This window comes from Neomonachus schauinslandi, chromosome 15, assembly GCF_002201575.2.
Source record: "Neomonachus schauinslandi chromosome 15, ASM220157v2, whole genome shotgun sequence".
Taxonomy (NCBI): Eukaryota; Metazoa; Chordata; class Mammalia; order Carnivora; family Phocidae; genus Neomonachus; species Neomonachus schauinslandi.
This window is the reverse complement of record NC_058417.1, coordinates 4051636-4070809: the sequence shown is the minus strand read 5'-3', so window position 1 is coordinate 4070809 and position 19174 is coordinate 4051636. Positions and strand designations below refer to the sequence as shown.

At 48.7% G+C, this 19174-nt stretch overlaps 1 protein-coding gene across 1 annotated transcript in view; it reads right to left on the bottom strand.

The window, feature by feature from the left end:
* Nucleotides 1-7576: 7576 nt before the first annotated feature.
* Nucleotides 7577-19174, bottom strand: part of USP43 (ubiquitin specific peptidase 43) — a 49765-nt gene continuing 38167 nt past the window's right edge. The window contains 2 exon segments of the mRNA XM_021694531.2: nucleotides 7577-8888; nucleotides 18255-18419. Coding sequence (XP_021550206.2) covers nucleotides 7816-8888; nucleotides 18255-18419 — 1238 coding nt within the window. The 3' untranslated portion in view covers nucleotides 7577-7815.

The following is a 19174-nucleotide window of genomic DNA, read 5'->3' as shown; positions in this document are numbered from 1 at the left end:
AGAACTCAAATACGTGGAGGCTAAAGAGCATCCTACTGAAGAATGAATGGGTCAACCAGGAAATTAAAGAAGAATTAAAAAAATACATGGAAACCAATGAAAATGAAAACACAACTGTTCAGAATCTTTGGGATGCAGCAAAGGCAGTCCTAAGAGGAAAGTATATAGCAATACAAGCCTTTCTCAAGAAACAAGAAAGGTCTCAAGTACACAACCTAACCCTCCACCTAAAGGAGCTGGAGAAAGAACAGCAAATAAAGCCTAAACCCAGCAGGAGAAGAGAAATAATAAAGATCAGAGCAGAAATCAATGAAATAGAAACTAAAAGAACAGTAAACAGATCAACGAAACTAGGAGGTGGTTCTTTGAAAGAATTAACAAGATTGATAAACCCCTGGCCAGACTTATCAAAAAGAAAGGAGAAATGACCCAAATCAACAAAATCATGAATGAAAGAGGAGAGATCACAACCAACACCAAAGAAATACAAACAATTATAAGAACATATTATGAGCAACTCTATGCCAGCAAATTAAATAACCTGGAAGAAATGGATGCATTCCTAGAGATGTATCAACTACCAAAACTGAACCAGGAAGAAATAGAAAACCTGAACAAACCTATACCCACTAAGGAAATTGAAGCAGTCATCAAAAATCTCCCAAAAAACAAAAGCCCAGGGCCAGGTGGCTTCCCAGGGGAATTCTACCAAACATTTCAAGAAGAATTAATACCTATTCTTCTGAAACTGTTCCAAAAAATAGAAATGGAAGGAAAACTTCCAAACTCATTTTATGAGGCCAGCATTACCTTGATCCCAAAACCAGACAAAGACCCCATCAAAAAGGAGAATTACAGACCAATATCCCTGATGAACATGGATGCAAAAATTCTCACCAAAATATTAGCCAATAGGATCCAACAGTACATTAAAAGGATTATTCACCACAACCAAGTGGGATTTATCCCTGGGATGCAAGGTTGGTTCACCATCCGCAAATCAATCAATGTGATACAATACATTAACAAAAGAAAGAACAAGAATCATATGATCCTCTCAATAGATGCAGAAAAAGCATTTGACAAAGTACAGCATCCTTTCTTGATTAAAACTCTTCAGAGTATAGGCATAGAGGGTACATACCTCAATATCATAAAAGCCATCTATGAAAGACCTACAGCGAATATCATTCTCAATGGGGAAAAACTGAGAGCTTTCCCCCTAAGGTCAGGAACGTGGCAGGGATGTCCACTATCACCACTGCTATTCAACATAGTATTGGAAGTCCTAGCCACAGCAATCAGACACCAAAAAGAAATAAAAGGCATCCAAATCAGCAAAGAAGTCAAACTCTCACTCTTTGCAGATGATATGATACTTTATGTGGAAAACCCCAAAGACTCCACCCCAAAACTGCTAGAACTCATACAGGAATTCAGTCAAGTGGCAGGATATAAAATCAATGCACAGAAATCAGTGGCATTCCTGTACACCAACAACAAGACAGAAGAAAGAGAAATTAAGGAGTCGATCCCATTTACAATTGCACCCCAAACCATAAGATACCTAGGAATAAATCTAACCAAAGAGACAAAGGATCTGTACTCAGAAAACTGTAAAATACTCATGAAAGAAATTGAGGAAGACACAAAGAAATGGAAAAACATTCCATGCTCATGGATTGGAAGAACAAATATTGTGAAGATGTCAATGCTACCTAGAGCAATCTACACATTCAATGCAATCCCCATCAAAATACCATCCACTTTTTTCAAAGAAATGGAACAAATAATCCTAAAATTTGTATGGAACCAGAAAAGACCCCGCATAGCCAGAGGAACGTTGAAAAAGAAGGGCAAAGCTGGCGGCATCACAATTCCGGACTTCAAGCTCTATTACAAAGCTGTCATCATCAAGACAGTATGGTACTGGCACAAAAACAGACACATAGATCAATGGAACAGAATAGAGAGCCCAGAAATGGACCTTCAACTCTATGGTCAACTAATCTTCGACAAAGCAGGAAAGAATGTCCAATGGAAAAAAGACAGTCTCTTCAACAAATGGTGTTGGGAAAATTGGATAGCCACATGCAGAAGAATGAAACTGGACCCTTTCCTTACACCACACACAAAAATAGACTCCAAATGGTTGAAAGACTCAATGTGAGACAGGAGTCCATCAAAATCCTAAAGGAGAACACAGGCAGCAACCTCTTTGACCTCAGCCGAAGCAACTTCTTCCTAGAAACATCGCCAAAGGCAAGGGAAGCAAGGGCAAAAATGAACTATTGGGACTTCATCAAGATAAAAAGCTTTTGCAAAGCAAAGGAAACAGTCAACAAAACCAAAAGACAACCGACAGAATGGGAGAAGATATTTGCAAATGACATATCAGATAAAGGGCTAGTATCCAAAATCTATAAAGAACTCATCAAACTCAACACCCAAAGAACAAAGAATCCATTCAAGAAATGGGCAGAAGACATGAAAAGACATTTTTCCAAAGAAGACATCCAAATGGCCAACAGACACATGAAAAAGTGCTCAATATCGCTCGGCATCAGGGAAATCCAAATCAAAACCTCAATGAGATACCACCTCACACCAGTCAGAATGGCTAAAATTCTGGCTAAAACAAGTCAGGAAACGACAGATGTTGGCGGGGATGCGGAGAAAGGGGAACCCTCCTACACTGTTGGTGGGAATGCAAGCTGGTGCGGCCACTCTGGAAAACAGTATGGAGGTTCCTCAAAAAGTTGAAAATAGAGCTACCATATGATCCAGCAATTGCACTACTGGGTATTTACCCCAAAGATACAAAAGTAGGGATCCGAAAGGGTACGTGCACCCCGATGTTTATAGCAGCAATGTCCACAATAGCCAAACTGTGGAAAGAGCCAAGATGTCCATCGACAGATGAATGGATAAAGAAGATGTGGTATATATATACAATGGAATATTATGCAGCCATCAAAAGGAATGAGACCTTGCCATTTGCAATGACGTGGATGGAACTGGAGGGTATTATGTTGAGCGAAATAAGTCAAAAAGAGAAAGACATGTATCATATGACCTCACTGATATGAGGAATTCTTAATCGCAGGAAACAAACTGAGGGTTGCTGCAGTGGGGGGTGGGGTGGGAGGGATGGGGTGACTGGGTGATAGACACTGGGGAGGGTATGTGCTCTGGTAAGCGCTGTGAATTGTGCAAGACTGTTGAATCTCAGATCTGTACCTCTGAAACAAATAATGCAATATAGGTTAAGAAAAAAAAAGAAGAAGGAGGTAGCAGGAGGGGAAGAATGAAGCGGGGGAAATCGGAGGGGTAGACGAACCATGAGAGACGATGGACTCCGAAAAACAAACTGAGGGTTCTAGAGGGGAGGGGAGTGGGAGGATGGGTTAGCCTGGTGATGGGTATTGAGGAGGGCACGTTCTGCATGGAGCACTGGGTGTTATGCACAAACAATGAATCATGGAACACTACATCTAAAACTAATGATGTAATGTATGGGGATTAACATAAGAATAAAAAAAAGAGAGTTCCTCAAATCAGTGAGGTCATATAATACAAAAAAAAAAAAAAAGAATTCCTCCTATCAGTGAGGTCATATGATACATGTCTTTCTCTGTTTGACTTATTTCGTTCAACATAATACCCTCCAGTTCCATCCACGTCGTTGCAAATAGATGCCTGCAATATTTAACAGTGGGCTCCTAGGAGCTGGTGACAGCCTACCCCAGCACGCCACTGCAGAGTTCCTATTACATGGATGAACAGACCAAGGCTCCAAGACATCAATGTACACGCTGTGAGGCCACATGATTAACAGCGAACCCTGAATTTGAACTTGGATCCTCTACAAAAAGGCCGTTGTTCGCGTGCACGATCTTTTTGTACTTACCATCCTAGGGAAGGAAAAAAGAAAGCATCACTACCTGACACATGGGTCAGACCACTTTCTTGACAAGGGGAGTGTTCTTTAAATTTGATATTCCCCCCCGCCACCCCTGATTTAGACACTAATGGGGGCTCTTCATCTGCTGGATGGACTGAATTGGAGGGTCCTCGATCAGTGAGCAAGGAAATGGGAAGAAGGGAATAAGAAAAAGGTAGAATGGGAGAAGAAGCAGAGATGTCAGCTCAAATGGAAAGTAAACGGAGTAAGAGAAAAACATTCCGGGTGCCCACAACTGTGGGCGTGACCTGCTCCGTCTTCCCGGATTCCTAGCCTTATGCAAAGAGCACTGCGTGTTCCTCCTGGAGGGTGGACATTTTCAGTCCATGTAGCTTGGCTGGAGCTGGCTGCAGCCCCTGGCTTGTGGCCTAGGTCTGACAAAAGGGCGTGTGAGACAGCCCTGGGCACCGGGATGCCCCATGCACCTGCAGCCAATCCACTCAAATCCAGCCTGTTGGAGGGAATTCTGGGATGTGGCTAGAATGACAAGAAATGGGCTATGTCTGGAAGTCCTTTGCTTGAATAGTACCCCCTGGCCGGGACTTGTGCCCCCCCTGCCAGCCCCCCACTTAGGGTCGAACCCACCTGAAAGAAACTAGGATTTGGGGTAACGTGAAAGTGATTTCATGAGCATGACTCTTGGTATTTCTTACAGATTTGTCAGTTGATTTGTCAACATTTCAGTTCAGAACATTCCCCGGGTAGGAGCTGCTTGGGTTCGGCCAGGAACAAAAATAAATACAGCCCCTAAATGGGCTGGAACGACAGACAGATGAAGTTACAGGATCTCTAAAAACGGAGTCAACTTTAGTCCACTTCTAAGGCAGTGGAACAGAAGGCTTTTAAACCTCCTGAATCAATTATATGTCAACGAAAGTATTTACCCGGCTTCCTATGAATGCCTCTCACTAGCCCTCTTGGGATCTACCCTCTGACACCCTCCGATATTGTAAACCGACTTGTTCCGAGGACTGGGAGGACCTTTGGTTCTCAGAGCATGCCTGACTTGAATTGTCTGCCAGCAGCTCAGACTCCTGGTAACAGGGATTAACTAATGTTTGCTAACTAGCTCCTTTCGTACTCTCAACCACCCGATGGATTGGGTCCTATTATTATCATCCCCACTTCACAGATGAGGAACGCGAGGCACAGCGGAGTTAGAGTAACTGCCCAAATTCAAACAGCTAGACGGGGGCTTTGAACGCCAGGCACTCTGGCTCCGGAGTCTGGTCTCTCAGGGTCTGTGCGAGGCAGTAAGTCAAGACTCAGGGCCAAGGTGAGGGAGGAAGTATCTGGTCCAGTGTCCTCCTGGGGCTCTCGAGTGGCTGCTCAGACCACCTAAGTGACTCAGGTCCGGTCCTTCCATCCTCCCAAAGTCTTGTGTTCTCTAAGGGAGAATCCCCAACCATAGTGCCCTGGTCTGAGTAGAATTACCCTTGAGTTCCATCCTCCATCCTGTGAAGACACCGAGCCTCTGTCTTGGTCCTGGACCACAGCCTATATGTCTGCGTCCAATCGGAGGCCTTTCTTTGCAGGAAATGTGTGACCACAGAAACCTTCGGGACAACGGCCCTCAAGGCTCTATTGTGACCTCATTGTGACGTCATACCAAGTGATGTGGGTGTCACTTTGGAGGTATTTGGGGACCACAAAGGGCCATGAAGATGAACTTTGATCTACGGCATCGTAACATATAGCCATAGGTAGGGAGGACATTCCAGAATTCAGCTATAGAAAGCCAGATCTGTTGGCTTTGGTAAGCCCAAGGGACCTCGGGCATCCCCGAGGAATACCTGGGAGGGCAGACGTAGCCACCAGGGTCCATGTGTCATTGCCTCTTACTAAACCTCCAAGTCCGGCGCCCAGGGAAGATGCTCCAGCCCGTAGTGCATTATGGACAACACCACTAACACTTGGGACCCGCTCATGGTATCCAAGGGTATCCCCAAAGTTGAGACCTTCCAGGGGAGAAGCCAAGGGGGTAAACATTGGAGTCACCGCCCAATCCCTTAGAGGACCAAGGAAGGGAGGCTGAGCTTAGAAGGGCATGGGAGTCAAAGACGACAAATGAGCACCAACACAGGAGAAAGAACCGGAAATAGCAGCAGAATGCCTAAACTCCCATAGCCCAAGAGGCCACGTGTGTTGCATGTTGCCTGAGATTTGTGAACTCACACTGAGAACGTGGACGTCTTTTGAAATCCGAGCACACGGGTCTACTGGCCTCCATATCGCCCTCCAGGGCCAAGTGGCTGGGTCCTCCTGCTTCATCATCTCAGCTTTTCCTATCTCAGAGCTGTGGTTCAAAGCAGTCTTCCTCAGGGCACCTGGGTGGCTCAGTCGGTGAAAGTACCTATTGATTTCGGCTCAGGTCATGATCTCAGGGTCATGGGATCAAGCCCCATGTCGGGCTCCACGCTCAGCAGAGTGTCTGCTTGATATTCTCTCTCCCCTCTGCCCCTCCCCCTGCTCACACACTCTCTCCCCCAAAATAAATAAAATCTTAAAAAAAAAAAAAGGTAGTCTTTCTCACTAGGGAAAAAAGGGACTTCATCTTCCTTCTTAAGGAAAAAAATAAAAGTAGTAGAGACATACCAATGAGTCATGCAATATGTATGAAGGAAAACTTAATTTTTGGAGTCGGATGTCTTGTACAAATGGTTCCCATCAGAGAGGAAATATTTCTAGAAAACAGACCGAGTACAGACCCAGGGTTGGGCGTGGCATCTTCCCAGTAAGAAGTGACAGGATATTTGTCAGAACAGCTACCGAGGATCGAATAAAGCTTGAGGAAACGGGACAGTTGACCACCGGGGCGTGGGGACAGATTCAGACTCTCGGACCTCGTAAGTACGAGCCCTCCAGACAGAGAGACCTGAGGGGACTCCTGTTTCTTTAGAAAAGAGCAAAGTCATTTTATTTAAAATGTCAGAAACAACTCAAGTCACTACTTTGATATCGACAGCAAGGAGCCAAGCCAACATAGCAGGAAACGAACAAGATCACTGGTTGGGGTGCCTGGCTGGCCCAGGCAAACTGTTGATCTCAGGGTTGTTGAGTTCGAGTCTCACGCTGGGTGCAGAGATGACTTAAAAATAAAATCTTTCGGGGAAAAAAAAAAAAGATCGGTCATTAAACATGAATAACTCAGACAGCCATTTGCGTGGTTCACCAATGGGCTTTTATTAAAATTGTACATAGATCTCAGACTTAATTTTTTTTTAAAAAGAATTTCCTCTATGCCTAAGTATCAAAATAGTTCTCTTTTTTAAATACCTTGAAAAACAGTAACATAATTATTTTGCTATATATTAAATATCTTCCTACACTCTCAATCATTTCTGTTCCCTCTCTCCTAGAATCCTACTTGAAGGTCACTACCATGTTTTTTTGGCATCTTGAAGGCTTTATCCCAGAGAAGCATTAGAGATTTGAGAAAGGTAAGCAATGGCAAGAACTGATTTGATGTCGAAGACTCTTATTTCCGAGGCTTCCCTGCAGAGTTATATGCTGTCAGGCTGGGCCGCATCCGAATCTCTCTCGAGTGTAGGTACTCAGGCTGAGGAATTTAGGGAAATAAATCCGTTCTTGCCCTGAAAGGGTAATGTTGACTCAACAGCACCATCTTGTGGCCAACACGTATAAAAGCACCCAAAGGTACACGAAGGTATTCGGACATGCTGTGTTGAAGATCTAGAGGTGGGGACCAAAAACAAAAAAATTTTTTTTTTTATTTTCAGGGTCACAAGACAACTGACTTCTAGAAAGCCCACGCTCGACACAACACAAGCTTCTTCCAGCTGCCCTGTCTCGAGGATCACCAGCCTCGCTCGGGACTTGAACACACACCATCAGAAACTGGACTCGGGTAACGTTTTCTTCCGGCTTAAGGAAAGAGTGTGGTATTTCACCTTCTGCAAGGTGCCAAAAGGAGTGTGGTCCCCGGGAACCGTCCTCTGTGGCGGGCCCAGGGCACCGGCCCTCGTGGGCCTGCCGGCTTTGCGAGGGAGGCGGAGAGAGCTGGGGGCTGACCAGACGTCCCTCTCCTGGAGGTTGGCGGGGGCCCTGGCCAGGCTCTCTTGGATCTGGAAGGAAGGAGAGGAGCCTCGGGCGTGCTCATCCATAGCCGGGCTCAGCCTGCCGCTCACCAGGGACCCTGGGGACGCCCGGAGGGCCACCTCCGCCTTGTCATGCTTGGTCTCCTTCTTCCAAAACACAGATCTCAGAAGGGTGAGGGTCCCCTGTGGGAATCTGTCTGTCTCAGGGTCTCTGGCCTCCACACTGGCCCTCATCCTGGCTAAGGTATTCTGGCGCTTGTCTGCGCTGTTTCTAGATAATGCCGCGGCGCCCAGAGGCTCCTTGGCCGGGGAGGGTGCCCTGCCGCAGCTCCCTGCCAGGCCGCTTCCCTCGCAGTTCGCGGTCTTCTGGCCCTCAGGCCGAGCTCGTCTGTCAGTCCCTGCTGACGGCATCACAGCGAGGGGCAGGTCAAACTGTTTGGGGAGCCTGATCTCCTGACTTGCATGCTCCTTGGCTTTCCTCGCTGCGTTTAGACCATCTGGGACTCCAGGGGCGGCACAGTGGCTGGGGTGGCCCGAGGGACAGGGCACTCTGGCCAGCGCTCTCTCGGTGGCTTGCCCACCACCTTCCCCCTTAGCAGAGCCAGTGGCATCTGACTCCACGTCCTCGCCAGCAGCGCCCGTCAACAGCGGCACGATGGACTGGCTCGTGGATCGGGGTCTCCGCCTGGATTCCAAATACTCCACCAGTTCGACAGACGCACCCACTGGTTTCTCCCGGGGTCTGAAAGACCATCGGAGGGGCATGGTCTTGAAGGCCCCCTGCTTGGCTCTGGAAGGGGTCGGCTCCTTCATGCTGATGCTTCGGCCTCGTACGCCCCGTACCAGAGGCCTGGACTCCAACCCTCCTGAAAGAGACACCAAGAGCATCAGTGCCCAAGTATCCCTCCAGGTGCAATGAGGGACTACAGTGATGCCTGTCATCTAGCAGACATTGATCAAGCATCCCTGATGCATCAGGCAGTACCATGCTGGGCGTCGATGACACAGCAGTGAGCAGGACCCTGAGGTTCTAGCGCTCGGGAGCATCGATGTGTGCACCCTCTGTCCCACGGAATCCATTTACATATTCAAAGCCACAGGGCAAGCCAGTGTCAAAAAAGGGAGCTACATGCCCGGACAGCAGAGGCTGCTGAGAAAGCCCGGTCTCAGAGGCATCTCGCCCTAAGGCGGAGCATCATTTTCATTTATATTTAAGTATTTGCACGAAGCAGAATGCTCAGCAAAAGCCCCTCCTTTTCCGGGTCAAATTAGGTGCTTCTATCTTTCAAACCCAAGAATCTCAGATATCCTACCCTGGGCTAAAAAATAAATAAATCGTGCATTTAATTTTATCAGATCTGTGCCATTTATGTCTCCACTGTGTTTCGCGACACCTGCCTATGGTTGGAAAGACATTTCTGACATGTAATGTGAAATGAGAGACTCTAGAAAAACAGTGTAATCCCACCTGCAAAAATATATACACGTGTGTGTGTGATGCATGCATGTGAAGACGTACAAACAAGTATGGAGCAATAAATACTAAAGTGACAAGACGTCGAGGGGGCCACGGGATGCTGTGTGTGACTGATTTTCTTCTTAATTCTTTCCTAAATCTTAACGTTTCTAAAGGGCATACACACATAACACGGCTGTGTATTTCTTCTTAAGACACAGCCATGAAAACAATTCCATTTATGACGGCATCAAAAAGGATAAAATACTTAGGAATTAACTGAGGAGGTGAAAGACTTGTTTAACACTACAAACATTAATAAGAATGAAATTAAAGATGACAGAAATGGAAAGACATCCCATGTTCATGGATTGGAAGGCTTAATATTGCTAAAATGATATTACCCAAAGCGATCGATCTACAGCTTCAGCGCAATCCCTATCAAAATCCCAATGGGGATTTTTTGCAGAGATAGAAAAATCCATCCTAAAATTCATATGGAATCTCAAGCGACCTCCACAGCCAGTCACAAAAAGACAAATACTGCAGGATTCCCCTGCATGCATGAAGAGCTCAGAGTGATCAAAACCAGAGGTAGAAGTATACAGGTGGTGGCCAGGGGCTCGGGGAAGGGGAGAGCATGGTGTTATTGTGAAATGGGCAGAGCAGAAAGCGAAGCTTTTTTTTTTTTTAGATTTTATTTATTTGACACAGAGAGACACAGCGAGAGAGGGAACACAAGCAGGGGGAGGGGGAGAGGGAGAAGCAGGCTTCCCGCCGAGCAGGGAGCCCGATGCGGGGCTCGATCCCAGGACCCTGGGATCATGACCTGAGCCGAAGGCAGACGCTTAACGACTGAGCCACCCAGGCGCCCCAGAAAGCGAAGCTTTTATTCAGAGGACAAAGCTGTGACTTTCAGCTTTCCAGAACGAGAGGGCACAGCCTGCAGCCTGGCAGGTGGCTTGGCAGCGCGTCCCCTCTTCCCGGATGAAAGGCCCGGGGCCTGGCCCACATCACCCCCGCAGCTCCCTTGCACAGGGACTGCAGATGCCCACGCAAGCCCTTCCTCCCCTTTCTCCCGACGGCAGCGGGGGGGGGCTAGGTGGGCACGGTGCATGGACAGAAGGGACGAGAAAGAGCCCGCACTGAAGCTGTGCTTTCTGCTCACAGAGCTCTCCCTTCTGGGGGAGGGGAGGGTGCTCCCCCTGATCCTCCCGGGGCGGTGGGGGGGGTGGGTGGTCCTGGAGGCTGGGAGCCAGAAGCAGAGGGGGCCTTCAGAGATGCCCGAGTGAGGGTTACTTCCCGCCCTGGAATCGGTGGCCTTGCTCACGCTCAGTCGGCTTGAGAAGCGGGAAGCGCCTACAGCCTTAAGCCCCACGGAGGAGGTAAGTAGTTCAGGTCTTCCTGAAGGTTATATAAGCCCCAGAGCCTGCATGATGGGCTTCCCAGGTCCTGCAAGCCTCCTAACACAGACGGCAGCCGGACAGCTTGGGGGCACAGCCCCCACCCACAGCCCCACCCTCACCGTGGCTCTGGAAATGGCAGATGCTACCCTGAGAAATGTCCCATCTGTTCCTCCGTGACTTTGTATCCTCGGCTAATGAAATCAGGCATCACTCTGACCTCACGATGTGTGCTGTGAGCAGGGGCAGCCCCACCCCCCCGCCCCCGGCCATCCTTAGTCTGCCTGGAACAGTACCAGCCGCCTGGTCCACTGGTCTCAGTCTGTCCAAGGGTTTTCACTGTGCCTCTTACAGCCACCCACGGACGCATTCAAGGGACACGCAATGAGAGCCTGCTGGGTGCCAAGGACAGTTTTCGGTTCTGGGGATACAGCTGTGGAAAAAACACCAAGTGCCTGTCTCCGTGGGGGTTTGCCAGAAAGCAGCAATATTTGCTACCGTGGAATGTAATGCTGAGAGCTCTGACAAAGAATGAGGGGGTACAGCGGGGTCAGCGACTGAGGAGTGAGGACAGACCTGAGTGAAAGGGAGGAGGAAGCCATGTGGAGATTGGGGGGGAAACCAGCCTGCCTGCCAGCAGAGGGAGCAGCATGTGCAAAGGCCCTGTGGCACTAGTGAGCCCGGTGGGTCAGGGCAGCAGCGAAGAGACCACCATGGCTGTACCCAAGGGAAAAAAGGCTCCCCGCTAGGGGTCTCCATCTTCTGAGCCCCCATCTGTATTTGGAGACATCTCTGTCTCTAGTTGCAGAGGACAACCTGGGGCAAGCCGTCCTCTGGTCCCCTAGAGGGTAAGGACAAGCTACATGGCTGAGCCAAGCCTTGTCTGCCTCTGAGGCCAAGCCAGCAGCATAAGGCTGGTGAAGGGGAAAGGGCTGCCTCAGGGGCCAAGGCCCCAGCCCCTTCCATCACTCCAAGAATTGCCTCCACTCAGGAGGGCGTGGAGGGAAAGCCCCAATGGGCAGAAACAGAAAAAAACAACACACAGAAGGGGGTCTGGGAATCAGAGAGTAAGAACCAACAGAACCATCAGAACAGGGCCCTAATGAAACAGAGCCACTGGAAGGAACAGATAAAAAGAGAAGCTCGGGGCGCCTGGGTGGCTCAGTCGTTAAGCATCTGCCTTCGGTTCAGGTCATGGTCCCAGGGTCCTGGGATCGAGCCCCACATCGGGCTCCCTGCTCAGCAGGGAGTCTGCTTCTCCCTCTCCCACTCCCCCTGCTTGTGTTCCCTCTCTCGCTGTCTCTCTCTGTCAAATAAATAAATAAAATCTTAAAAAGAAAAAAGAGAGAGAGGCTCTTGGGGAGATTCGAGTATAGAACAAAAGAGGGCTGAAACAATTTCTAGGTTTTACGATGCAGTAAATGCATGGAAGGCACAAAGGGTCACTGTTGAGACTCAACTCAGTGGCCAAAAATATAAAGGGAAAGCAGCATCTCACGCCTTAGAGCAAAATGACAAAGAGAAATCACAGAGAAAAGCTAGAAGATCCGGAGAATGGATCCAGGGGACCCGCCAGGCAAGTAACAGAGGAGTTTGAAAAGTCAGACAATAATTAAACAAACAAAAGAACAATTTCCCTAAAGAAAAGCCTGTGTCTGCAGACGGACAGGCTCTGGGGGTTCTAGGTAGTGTATGAACAGAAACGCAGACCTAGGCATATACTGGTGGAATTTCTAAATTCCAAGGTCAACGACAGAATCTCAAAGGCTTCCAGCCAGAAAGAACAAGTGATTCTCATGTAGAGGAAAGGAAAAAAAAAAAAAGGCTGCTCACCTGCAAGCCTGGGGCCCGGCGGACCGTGGGAAAACATCTAGAGACACTGGAGAGGGAAGAATTCGAATCCAGGAGTCCTCCAGTGAGCCAAGCTGCGACTCATGCCACGGCCACAAAAAATATTTGTGCCTCCACAGAAGAAGGAGTGTCACCCATCCCTGGAAAGAACTCTGACCAAACACTAAAGATTCAGGACCCAGACCTCACGACAGAGGGGGAGAGAAAGAAGACAGATGCGGTGGCCCAGCAGAGCCTGCCACCCATGTACCATGCACCCGCCTCGGGGGCAGATGGTCTCAGGATGGGGAATAAAGTGATGTTAGCGTGTGTGGGATCCGCAAAGGTACAGCGCTCACAGCCTGAAACTGAGGGCTGAAGCGTCTCAGAGAATCTAAGACCTGGGGATTGAAATGGAGGAGGGCGGTTCCTAAAACAGAGGAAACACGTGCAAGCATTTCAAAGCACTCACTTTGGAGGGGGGTGGAATGACGTGGAAGCATTATTAGTCTCATCTCACTGCGGGGAATGAAATACCACGACTCACAGAATAGCATGACCTGGCTTCTCATAGCCATAGAACAGGAAAATGCATTTGATCGTACACATTGCAAAGGATAAAGGGACAACTGACAAGATGGAAAAGCAGGGCAGAACTTCCAGACAGACAAAGGAGAAAAGGAACAAAGAGCAACATGATCAACTCAGCAAAAATAAGGAAAAAAGAAAAACGAAACAGTAATAAAAATGAAACAAAATCAAGTTTATGGTTCTTACAATACATATGAATGGACCAGGCGCACCTGGGTGGCTCACAGTCGGTTAAGCGTCTGCCTTGGCCCCAGGTCATGATCCCAGGGTCCTGGGATGGAGCCCCACTGTCTCTGCTCAGCGGGGGGTCTGCTTTTCCTTCTCCCTCCACCTGCCACTCCCCCTGCTTGTGCGCTCTCTGTTAAATGAATAAAATCTTAAAATATATATGTATGGATGGACTGAATGCTCCCCTTTAAGACAGGCTCTCAATTTTTGACACTAAAAAAATAACAAAAAAATAAAAAATAAAACTGCAACAGTGTTTACTGGAAACCACTTAAAATTAACCCTAAAGGAAAAATTCATGAAGCAAAAGATAATAGCAAAATTATACCAGGCAAATGCAAACAAAAAGGGGGAAGTGACTAATCTTGAACAAGGCAGAATTTTCTTTTTTAGAATTTATTTATTTATTTACTATTTTAGAGAGAGAGCATGAGCAGAGGGAAGGACAGAGGGGGAGGAGAGAGAGACTCTAAAACAGACTCTCCACTGAGCATGGAGCTGGACGTGGGGCTCGATCCCATGACCCTGACATCCTGACTTGAGCCAAAATCGAGTCGACATTTAACCGACTGAGTCACCCAGGCGCCCCCTTAACAAAGCAGAATTTAAGATGAAAATCATTAAGCAAGATAAAGAGCCACATTATAACGAGAACAGACAATTTATAAAGAAGACCTAATAGTCATTAGCTTACAGATACCTGTTAACAAGGCAGCAAACAATATAAAGCAGAAATGATTAAAGTCCCCGGCATACTTGATTAAAAATACGGCCATACAGGAAGGTTGCAATAGACCTCCTTTCTAGCCAGGCAGTCCTTGATAAAGTCAATTTAAAGACAAAGTGAACTGAATCCAAAAATCAACTCACCTCATTTAATAGTTACAACACAAAGCTCATATCCCTCCAATAGACAAAATAGGCATTACTTCATGTGTACACACAGAACACTGACAAAATAATAATCGTGTACTTAACTTGGTCACAAAAAAGGGAACGCTTTTTGAAAACCATATTCTTGGATCACAATCCACAAAATTAGAAAGAATTAAAGGGAGACCCCCGCCAAATCGTAAGTGCTTGAAACTCCCGGATAACCTTCAAAATGGAAATAAAAACCAGAAATAACACAGTCTCTGGAACTGGTAAAGCACTGATAAAGTGAAAAACAGCCTCCAAGGCCCAATAAAAACCACAGAGAAAATTTACCATCAGAAGCACATCTGCCGAAAAGATGAAGTCCCAGGGCCCCTTTATGGATTGGGGGTGGGGGTGGGGGGACAGTCATTGGTTTTCACAGGCTCTTGCTTTTTTTTTAATAAAAGTTGCAAAAGTAAGGTGTTTTTATATCCTCCTTCTTGAGGAGCTTCTCCCTATACTCGTCCCCAATGACAGAAGTTGCAGTCCCCACAAAACTTGGATCCATCCCTGTTGGTTAAAATGCCTTTAGGGCGCCTGGGTGGCTCAGTGGGTTAAGCGTCGGCCTTCGGCTCGGGTCATAATCCTGGGATCCTGGTATCGAGTCCCGCGTCCGGCTCCCTGCTCGGCGGGAGCCTGCCTCTCCCTCTCCCTCTGCCACTTCCCCTGCTTGTGCTCTCTGGCCCTCTCTATCTCTCTGTCAAATAAATAAAATCTTAAAAAAATAAAAATAAAATAAAATAAAATAATATGCCTTTAGAATTCTAATAGCATAGCTACCGGAAGGATGGAGCTCCCCAGCTGCCCATGTTTCTCTCCAGAGAACTAGAGTACTCCTTTTGACGATGACAAAATTCTCCCCCAAACCCACAGGGACAGGGCGTGGTACCAACCACCACTGAAACCTATATGCTGGAGTCGGAGCTTGCCCAGGCCAGAAAATAAAAAAATGAGGCTGGATTTTTTTCAACCGTCTCAACAGGTTCCAAAATCCCGCCACCATTTCAGTCAAACCTCAAGTGGGGACGCTCCCTTTGGAAGCAAGGCCCTTGCTGAGGCCACATGGAATAAACTCGATTTTAGAATTTATACCTAGCAGCATGGAGCCAGGATGCCGGCAGCCAGAGGGAGCTGGGGGGGTGGTCTACGTGCAGCCCTGCCCCTTTCCAAGGTGGTGAGCTGGCGACTGGTGACTTCCAAGGCTCAGCTTTCTCATTTCACCCTCCTGGAGATGCTGATGACTGGCTGAGATATGACTATTCTTCAATATTACTGCCCTCCGCTACCCTAGCCCTGTCTCTCTGGGGAGTTCTCGAACGCTGGGCCTGACCTTTGTCTGGGTACCATGTTGAGAAGTTGGGCCATCTTTTGAAGTTGCCTCCCTGGGGGAGTGAGGGGGTGGGTGTGCAATGCATTTGTCCCCGGGAGAAGTGAGAAGTGGCCCGAGGCCCCACACCACTGGGCAGAACCGGGACGGGTTTCTGAGCTCGCCCGAGGCTCACGCTGATGGGGATGGACAGGCTTGGGAAAGAATGCCTTTTCTGTTCGCCAGACGCCACCTTAAATGTGCATCATGAGAGGGAAGAGGAATGCTCAGACTGGGTGAGTCAGAACATAATGCATTAAACCGTTTGCCTCCACAGAAACGCATTCTAAGGAAATTTGACAAACGTCATATGCACGTAGGGGCGCTCCTATCAGTATTAGGTCTAAACGGGAAATATGGGGAGCCAACATGCCAAACCTTGAGCAACAGTTAACCGAACTGTGATACCTAAGCCACTATCCACCAGGGGGTAGGATTCAACGCTGCTCTAAAACCACCTGGAGCTTTAAGATTACACTATCACATTTATTCACTTGCAAATATGTAACCAGAGTCCGCTACACACACAAGGGACTGTGTGGGCCACTTTGATACAATGATGACCTGAACCATAGAGAAGTCAAGGCCGAGCAATAAACACACTCGAGGTGCTTCTCTTGATGATCAAGCCAACCTTTCCCAGGTCAGCCTCAGATCAGTTTCAGAACCCACGGAGAGAAGGAGGTGGTTCTCCCCACCCCCACCCATCATACTTTCTTTCTTTCCCAGATCCCTGCTTTTGGTTTTTATGGACCATAGTCAACAGTCAACAGTCAACAGATAACAACAACGTCTGTCTGTCTCTCTCTCTCTCGCTCATGGACACTTAAACTTCTGTGCAGAGAACTTTATGTGTCCCAGTTGTTTGAGGGTGTTAGAAGTCAGAATACCACTCCCTTCTGGAAAGGAGGGAGACAGTGATGCTGGAGAGAGACACCAGGGGGGAGGGGAGGGCCTGGAACTTTCTGTCTTCACCTGGGTGATAGTTACAGGAGTGTGTACATGTTATGATAATTCATTAGACATTTGTGATGAATGCACTTTGTTGTATGTATGTCATACTTCCATTTAAAAAAAAAAAATCTTATTTTAGCAACGAATTCAGGCGCTAACAGAAACATGGAAACTGTAAGTAACCAGAGCGTGCTGCCACTTTCTGAGGGAAGGAACACACAGCCTGAATGACAGGCACGCACGCGCACGTTCGCAGTTTTTCCAGAAGGACTCTCCCCTGGCTCTCCTGCCCTTTCGTCGCTTTTCCCTCTGCAGAGGGGATCATCTGAATCCTAACTGGCTCATCTGGACGCCAACGTGCTCTACCTTGGTGTTCCTCGGCGGCTACTGCGTCTTTACCCGCAGCTCTCGATGGAGCCCGTGACCCACCGGCCCGTCTTCAGCCCGGTGTCTCCTCCACCTGTCGCCGCGGCTTCCGTGCTCTCCAAGCACATGCAGGGGCAGGTCCCCCGGGGTGACCCTCCAGCCCGATGGCCACTCACCCACCCTCCACAGTGCGTGACACCGCTGGGCCACTGGCTTCCTGCAAGGGCGTCCGTTTGTGTGTCCGTGAGCCACAGGTAGCTGGTGCTCTTGCTACCTCCCCAGGGGCCGCCCCGTGCTTTCTTGGCTAGCCTCTCTGTCTGCTCAGTCGCCTGATGTGGGGAGCTGCAGGGCTTGGGGGCAGGCTCTCCTCTTTTCTGTCTTCCCAGTTTCCCTGGGCTTTCGACACCATGCACGTGCTGACGGCTCTCAACTATTTACCTCCTCTCCTTGGTTATCATCTCGACTCGGATGTCTTACAGGAGTGTCTCCAAATGACCGTGTTGAAAAATGTTTTGGTTTCCCTCCAAAACTGACCTTACTCGACCTGCAGTCCTGGCCACCTAGTTAGATGCTCAGCAAAGAGTCCTCCCTGACTCCCCTCCTCCCCTGATGCCCCTCCTCCCCCCGCCAGCAACAAATCCCGCGAGCTCTAGCTTCAAAGGCACCCAGAATCTGACCACCTCCTGCCCAGCACTCGAGTGCCTACGTTACTCTCTGGCTGGGACAACCACCGTCAGCCCTCCACCTGGCCTCCCACCCTTGTTCCCGCCCCCTGTGATGAGGACATCTAACAGGGCGGGGCGCCCTCTGCCAGGCAAATTTGTCCTTCTGATGATCTACCTCTTCCCCCTCGTCCCTGCTTCTCATCACGCCATTATCTGCATTGATTCATTCACGTGTCATGCTGCCCATTAGACAGAAAGCTCCAGGGAGCCGAGAGGGAATGCACCTGCAGCTGGAGGGCGGGGGGCGGGCGGCGGAGCTGAGGGCCGGTCACAGAAGACTGGCACTTTACACCCAAAGCCGCGAAGTACCAGCACTTTCAGAAAGCTGAGGAGTAATGGTCGTCACAGAAAAGGAAAATCAAAGCAGGCAATCTGACCGACGCGAAAGGACGTACCCTTTTCCTGATCGGAGAGGCTGGTGGTGAGGATGGGAGGGTCCGGCTCCTGGGGCTGGGAGGGGCCGGGGCTGGAGCTCCAGGACAGCAGGCTTCCCCTGGCACTGCTGTGATCGCTCTCCAGCCGAAGGAGCCAGTGATCGGAGAAGGAGGAACTGGTAGAGCCTGCAGGGAAGCACACAGAGGAGGCTGGACCCAGCCTCACCCGGTCGGGGTCCCCGGAGGAGCCTCTCGCGGCCAGACTCCCACCCCCGAGGCCCTGGGACTGCAGAACCAGAGCAGAGGGACATAAACAAAAGTTGGGACCAGAGGAGAAACCCCACAAGGGCTTCACCACGTGACCAAGTGAAAACGTAGGGAAAGGCATTCGGGCACAGAGAGGTCAGCGCGTTGACGAGTACTGAAACGCGTCTCCTGGCGTTAACTTGCCACGACTCCGGTTTTCTAAATAGGCTATGTTTTTCATTCATTCATTCTGTGTCCTACAAAAAGCCACAGGCTTCATTGGGGTTGATTTAGACCTCTTGGGGCATTGTGGTTTAATTTGGCCACCTTCCAATAATTATTAGGAAGAAAATAGGAATATTAAAAAAAAAAATAAGCTCTCTCATTCCAAAGATAAGGATAGGATTGTGAGTGAAATACATCACATAAGAAGGTCAACTTTGACCCCCCCCGCCTTTTTTTTTTCCCCTCCAGACTTCCAAGTTTGAGGCTGTTTAGTGAACATGTCACTGGGTACGGTCAAGCCGCTAAGTTTCCTACTGAGGCCACGCATCCCTAACCACCACCCCGCCCTTCCTAACAGGACGAACGCAGGTGTGTGCACAAGCATAATTAAAGTCTGGCTCGAGGGGCGCCCGGGTGGCTCAGTCGGTGGAGCATCCGACTCTTGGTTTCGGCTCGGGTTACGCTCTCAG